Source organism: Dipodomys ordii, unplaced genomic scaffold (assembly GCF_000151885.1).
Source record: "Dipodomys ordii isolate 6190 unplaced genomic scaffold, Dord_2.0 Scaffold116, whole genome shotgun sequence".
NCBI lineage: Eukaryota > Metazoa > Chordata > Mammalia > Rodentia > Heteromyidae > Dipodomys > Dipodomys ordii.
Window position 1 is genome coordinate 3030627 of NW_012267332.1, and position 7399 is coordinate 3038025.

General features: G+C 36.2%; 1 protein-coding gene across 1 annotated transcript in view; it reads left to right on the forward strand.

Annotated features, from left to right (window-relative positions):
• Zdhhc15 (zinc finger, DHHC-type containing 15) overlaps positions 1 to 7399 on the forward strand; it is a 101763-nt gene that overhangs the window by 88032 nt on the left and 6332 nt on the right. Inside the window, exon 11 of the mRNA XM_013028912.1 lies at positions 2065 to 2143. Coding sequence (XP_012884366.1) covers positions 2065 to 2111 — 47 coding nt within the window. The 3' untranslated portion in view covers positions 2112 to 2143. The remainder of the gene's footprint in view (positions 1 to 2064; positions 2144 to 7399) is intronic.

A 7399-nucleotide genomic window follows, 5' to 3' on the forward strand; every position in this document is an offset into this window, starting at 1 on the left:
CTTTTTTCTTTTTGCTTATATGGTGCTGAGGAATCGAACCCAGGGCCTCAGGCATGCAAGGCAAGTGCTCTACCACTGAGCCACCTTCCCAGCCCAGTCCTTGAAACTCTTATCTCCAATAAACCACTGGAAAAACTGGAAGTGGTGCTGTGGCTCAAGTGGTAGAGCACTAGTCTTGAGCTGAAATGCTGAGGGACAGTACTCAGGCCCAGAGTTCAAGCCCCACAACCAACTAAAAAAGCTTGCCTGATTAACTCAGGGACATGAGGGTTTGGCATGCTGGTATGGTGAAGGTCACCTACCGTGGCTGGTTAGCTTTAGGCTTCAGAAACACACTTCTAAGAGTACTCTGAAAGGCATAGTGACTTCATAAAAGAAAATGTACTTGGCAGAAAACAGAAGGAATGACCACTGTCAATTTTCTTATCTCAGAGTGCCAAGTACATCATTATGCTGGGAGAATAAAGGAAGTGGTTATTTGTACATTATGCAAGCTGATTCCAAGTGCACTTTGTTCTTCCAAAAACCTGGAGGTTAGAAACAAAAACATTTGTACCAGAAATGCTGCTGCTCCTTAATCCCAAAGCCTCTTATTTTTTAATCTCCTCATTCCTTTTTAGAAACATACCAACATTGAAAGTACTGTAATAGCTCTCAATTATATCCAGTGAAATAATAACAAGACAAGGTAATTTTGTGAGTAGCAAGACCCAAAGCATTCCATTAAAGTCAGAAGATGTTGAACTGTCATCACAGCTATTTAAGTCAAATACTAGCCATTATTATGGGCCAGAAAACGTTGATAAATAGAATAATCTTTTTTTGTACTATAGAAGGCCTATTCCTCTTGGAATGTAAATGGCTGAGCTGTTTCTAAATGTTTCTATATACACATCAGTTTTAGAGTTGTATAGATATCTGATACTTGGAGGCATTGGACAAGAAAGAGAAATGCTGTTGAATAAATAGTCTCCCACTTAAGGTACATGAACTTTTGATCCCCATGTTAATTTTTGTTACTTAAGTTTTGTATTACTGTAACAAATGACATAAGGTGGGCACTTTATCAAATGAAGAGGTTTATTTGACTTACAATTCTAGTGGCTATAAGGTCAAAATGGCATGATCCATTGTTATAACAAAAGCCCCCTGGCATGGAGTAGAAATAAAAATGGAAATGGTCACATTATAAGGGGGTCACATACATGGAGTTTCCTTGCTTTGTAATAGTCTGCTTGTAAGAACTAGAGTTAGCCAGGCACTGGTGGCCCATGCCCATCTGAGGGTTGTGATTCACAGCCAGTAGTAAACTTGTGAGACTCTTATCTCCAATTAACCAGCAAAAAGCTTGAAGTGGAGCTGTGGTTCAAGTGATAGAGTGGTGGGATCCATGAGCTTGAAAAAGGTTAGAGAACAGTGCCCAGGCCCCGACTTTAAACCCTAGTACTGGCAAGGAAGAAGGAAGGAAGGAAGAAAGGAAGGAAGGAACGAAAGGAGAAAGGAAGGAAGGAAGGGGGAGGGCGGGAGGAAGGAAATGGAGAGGAAGAAAGAAAGGAAGAAGGAGGGAAGGAAGGAAGGAAAAGAAAGAAAAGGAAAGAAATGGAGATTGAAGAAAGAAAAGAAAGAGGAAGGAAGGTAGGAAAAGAGGAAAGAAATGGAGAAAGTGAGGGAAAGGAAGGGAGAAAGGAAGAAAGAGAGAAAGAAGGAAGGAAAAGAAAAAAGAATGAAATGGAGAAAGGAAGGAAGGGGAAGAAAGAGAAAGAAAGGAAAAAAGAGAAGAACAAGCTAACCAGCATTTCACAAGAAAGACATTATTGGAAGTAGAGCCTGTGGCTCAAGTGGAGAGTGCTAGCCTGGAGTACAAAAGCTCAAGGACAGTGCCCAGGCCCAGAGTTCAAGCCCCAGGACTAGCACAAAAAAAAGAAGAAAAGAAAGAAAAAGAAAAAAGAACCACATAATTCCCTTCTGAGGGCAAAACCTTCAATAACCTAATTACCTTCCACTAGGAGCACATTTAAACCATACCCAAGCCATAGCAATCATCTTTACTTTTCAATCTTTCAGATTATCCAGAAGTCTCCTCTTCGCTGGCTGTGGAAACAGAAACGTAGCAGTTTTCATGTTTCCTGTGTCTCTCAGACAGGTCAGTATTCTGAAGGTTTGTTAAGTGCCATCTAGACTGTTAAGAAGAAGCTTTGAGGGAGCAGAACTGGAAAAGAATTAAATCTTCATTCTGGTGAGCGAGGTGTTAAATTCTTCACTCTTATTGCACACATAAGCAGAAGTTCTATACATAATTTCTCTGTGCAGGTACTGAAAAAGATGCCTTTATTCCTTACAAATTCACACTTACATCATTTGTGCTAAAGTACCCCAGGGGAGCCCCAAACAGCCAAACATTCTGTTCAAGTTATTTACTTTCATATTGTGAATTATAAACCTTGTCACGGTGCATTCCAGGTCTCTGAAATGATCTAGATTACAAATAATTCTTTTTGCCTGACTCCATTATATCAGTAATAACCTACTCTTACCCACTAACAGACAAAAAGCACCCTTCCTATACTCCAACCTTCCTGAATTGCTACTAATTGGTAATCAGTGACAAGTAGTTCTATGCATAGATTCTCTCTGACCTAGTGATCAGCCAAACAGCCTTCTCTTTTCAACACATACAAGTAAACAAATCCAGTGAAATTCTGTTTTAAAAGAAGATTTTTCATTATAGAAATAGTATGAGATGCAAAACGCTGATCTGACAAGGCTTCTAATTCTTTTCCCATGAGAAAGATAACAATGATTAGGCAGCCTATGAATCTGTTTATGGGTTCTCAGGTCTTTAATTCTTTCCCTTACTATTCTGTACTGTATACAAATATAGGCAATGCCTAAGACCTTGTGTATGCCAGCCATCTTGCTCTGTACTTTGTGTATGTTATGTCATTACTCCTTACAGCAACTGTGTGAATTTTACTATTCCCATTTTACTTACAAGAAAATTAAAGTGCAGAGAGGTGTTAGGCCCAAGGTTTCACAACTGGTTACTTTCAACCCAGGACTGACTTCGAAATCATGCGATTTCCACTGGGGCACTACTTTGAAAAAAGCCTGTCTTGGGCCAGGTGCTAGTGGCTTATGTCTGTAATTCTAGCTAATCAGTAGGCTGAGATCTGAGTATTGTGGTTTGAAGCCAGCCCAGGCAGAAAAATCTGTGAGACAATTAACCACCAAAAAATTTTTGGAGTGGACCTGTAGCTCAAGTGGTAGATGGTAGCCTTCAGAAGAAAAAGCTATGGAGCAATGACCAAGCCCCGAGTTCAAGTCCCAGTACTAATACACACACACACACACACACACACACACACACACACACACGTTGGACTATTTACTCTATATTTTCATATAATCAAAGGTCATAGGAGGGATAATGTCTATTTTCTTATCTAAAAATCTTGATGAATGTTTGATATGTAGGTAAGAAAACAGTTTGTATGCTAGTGATATCTAGAATAAAATCATTTGTGGTGCTCACCTCTCTCACTTCTTTTTTAGCATTTTGCTAAGGCTATTCCATGAACTACTAGTATTTTGACCTGCTAACAGATATTAAAGGAAAAAAGTTATCTAGAGAAAAAAATTTAAAGGAAACACTTTACAAACAAAATTAGAGCATTGTCCTTTGTGTAGGAATTGTCAGGGCTTTCCATGTGTTACTGGGTTTTATGACTCATCAATAGGAGGTTGTAATAGCCCTTTGACCTGATCTGACATTAGATTCTTTAAACAGATCATAAGGCTTTGCCCTTTACTACAGTACTTGTTCTAATAGTTTTTAATATGCTAGGAAATATTATGAACCCTCCAAAGCAGAAGAAGTTTATATGACCATGAGCCCCCCTTTTTTAAACAACTTAAATGAAGATTGAAGCATGAAATACATTTTATATGCTCTCTGTATAAGCAAAATTGCCTTTATGTAATGCTTTTTCCAGAACACATTGTCCAAATAAATTAGCTGATTAGTTTTGTGGGAACAATAAAGTTATGGTTGGGAACACAAGAGGGAAGAATAGGAAAAATATTTTAAGACATATCAAGACAAAGACTTTTGAATGTCTATCACTACAGTGATAAGTTTAAAATCTCCAAAGTGAAAACAACTTGAATATATATCAATAGAAAAAGAGTTGGATACATTATGCATGTCCAAACTATTTGATACTTTATACATATTTTCCTTTGAAAGTGTTCTTAATTTAAAAAAAGATGGAGAATAAAATGAATATCCATATGAGTTTTTTTCTTACATTATTGTTGCTTTAAGACCCATAGTTTTGAAATACTTGAGTGTTTATAACTTAGAATTAGTAAATGCTAACTTTTTTTCATTTTGACTCAAATTTTTGTATATAAAAAGAAATTATTTCCATAATTTTTACACAAAAATGCCGGATCTAGATGATGTTTTCTTCAAAATGAAAAAGCAATGCTGTAAAATTAAAAAAAACATTTACAAGATATACAGCATGCAAAATTTAACATCCTTAATTTAGGAAGCCCTTGCAAATCAGTAAGCCAAAGAAAAACACAGCAGCTAGAAAATGGGCAAAAGATGTGGAGACACAAAGGATAAAATTAACTTAAAATGAAGAGTAAATATGAAATTGTTCAACTTCACTGAAAAGAAATACAAATTAAAATAATGTAAAATAGCAATTTTGTTTATTAAATCAGCCAATTTTTACAAATTACAGTATTTAGTGTTGGCAAAGGCATATTGAAATAAATATTCTTATGCATTGCTGATAAAAGTTTAAATCTATACATCATTTTTAGAGCAATGTGGTGACATTATAAAAGCCTTAAAATGTTCTTACAATTTTACCTGATAACTAATTCCACTTTAAGAATGTATCCTAATGAAACATCAGAGCTATATAACTATAGCTATAGAACTTCTATTATAGAACTATTCTATCAGTTTTTAGAATATCACAAAATCTAAACCAACTAAATATCTAGCAATGAGAGTTTGTGATTGAATTGTGATTAAATATTTCATAACCATGATAATTATATGGAAGAATAATTGGTAGTAATAATTAATTGGGTTATGTGAAAAGATCATATGAATGCAATTTGATTTGATTATTTCTGGTGCCAGAGATTGAACCCAGAGTCCCTTACATTCTGTCCCCTGAGCTATATTCTGCTCAATAACCAATCTACCCAGCCCTTAATTTGAAAGTACATTTATTGAAATACAATTCACACATTCTATCATTTGGTCACAATGTGGGTTTTTATTTTAGTATATTCACAGGTCTGCATAGCCGTAGCTAAAATCAATTATAGAACATTTTTATCTTCCACAAAAGAATTTCTCCATATATATTTATGTAAGTATATATGCAATATATAGATATTGTGTATATACATATATACATACATACACACACACACACACACACACACACACACACACACACATATAAAATCTCCAGTCACTGCTCATTACTCACATTCCAATGCTTAGGCAATCACTAATCACTTTTTTGGGTTGCATTTTGTGTTTCTTGTTTTCTTTTCTTTTGGTGTTGTTTCTTTGAAACAAAGTCTCACTATGTAGCCTAGGCTGGCCTCAAACTTGTAATCCTCTAGCCTCAGCCTCCCAAGTGCTAGCATGCCCAACTCATTAATCTACTTTCAATCACTATGCATTTACCTACTCTTGACATTTTATGTAAATTGAATCATACATTCTGTGGTCTTTGGAGAGAAATATCTAAGTCAAATATCTGATGAAAGATATATATATATAAACAACTAAACTTGAATATATAAACAACTAAAGGGTTTTTAAGAACATGTCATCAAAGAAGCTATGCAAATGATAAATAAGCACAAAAATGATGCACAGAATCACTGGCTATTATGAAAATGTAAATTAAAACGATAAAGAGAATCCATTACACCCATACAAATATGGGTAAAAAATTTAAAACCTGTGACAGTACCAAGTAGTAACAAGGATGTGGAACAATTGGGACATTTCAATTGGAAATGCAAAATAGTAGAGATGGAAAAATCAGACAAAAAAGAAAATCAGTTTGGCAATTTCTTACAAAGTTAAACATCATGGATATTGCATGGCTTTCTTAGGGAGACATAAAGAATAGTGTGTCCCTAGACTGGAATAGTACCAGTAGCCCAAAGAATAACATACACGGTCAGCTTGGGGAGGAAAACCAGTTTAGTAGGAGTTTCTTTCAGAGCAGTGGAATACAAAGGAATGCATATAGCCAAAGACACCCAAGTTGTCACAGCCCCACCCTTTAGGGTCCTATTTTGTATGTCTCTAAGTCTTTATTTCAGTTTAGAATACCACTTAGTGTCGAAACAGCAGAAGTGCCAGGTGCCTGTGGCTCATGCCTGTGATCCTAGGAGGCTGAGATTTGAGGATCATGGTTCGAAGAGAGTCAGGACAGAAAACTCTATGAGACTCTTATCTCCAATTAACCACCAAAAAAAACCCCCCAGAAATGGAGCTTTGGCTCAAGTGGTAGAGTGCCAGCTTTGAGTACAAAAGCTCAGGGACAGCGCCCAGGCCCCTCAGGACTAACTGGAACTAAATAAATAAACACATAAATACATAAATCCTCCAAACAAAAAACAGCACTATATATATATAAAATGCACATATATGTATTATATATATTATACATATATATCAGCAGAAATAACTACAAGCTCAAGTACCAGAAGGCAACTCTTAGAAAATTCTATGTTTATGCTTACTCTATCGTGCCCTTCTCAGTGATTCTGCTGGTCCTGGCAAACACGATCTGACTTTGGGAAGAATGGCTTGCTTTGCTTGGTCTAGCACATACAATAGTTAAATGGTGACTTCTTACAAAAAGGAATTAACTCTAGCTGGGATTTGGAGGACTTAGTCTCACTATACTCACTATAAACAAACTGTACTGCTAGGCAACAAGAAAGAATGAACTATCAATACTTGAAACAACATAGATGAATATCAGACACATTATGCCAAGTAAAAAGTATGGGCTGCATAGTGTATGATTCCGTTTGTATGACATTTTGGAAAAGTCAAAACTCGAGAGAGAAGAAGCCTCAGCAGTTGCCAGGGTACTGAATGAGGGAAAACTCTGCATTTTCTCTGTGATGACAGTTACAAGATTCTATGCAACTGTGAAAACTCACACAACTGTGCACCAAATCAAATTTAATTTTGACTGCAGTGACTGTAATTAAAAAATTAGCCCAGTGTGGATGGCTCACATTTATAATCCTGGCTACTCAGAAGGGTGAGACCTGAGGATCACAGTTCCAAACCAGCTCAGGAAGAAAACTCTGAGTCTTTTTTTTTTTTTTT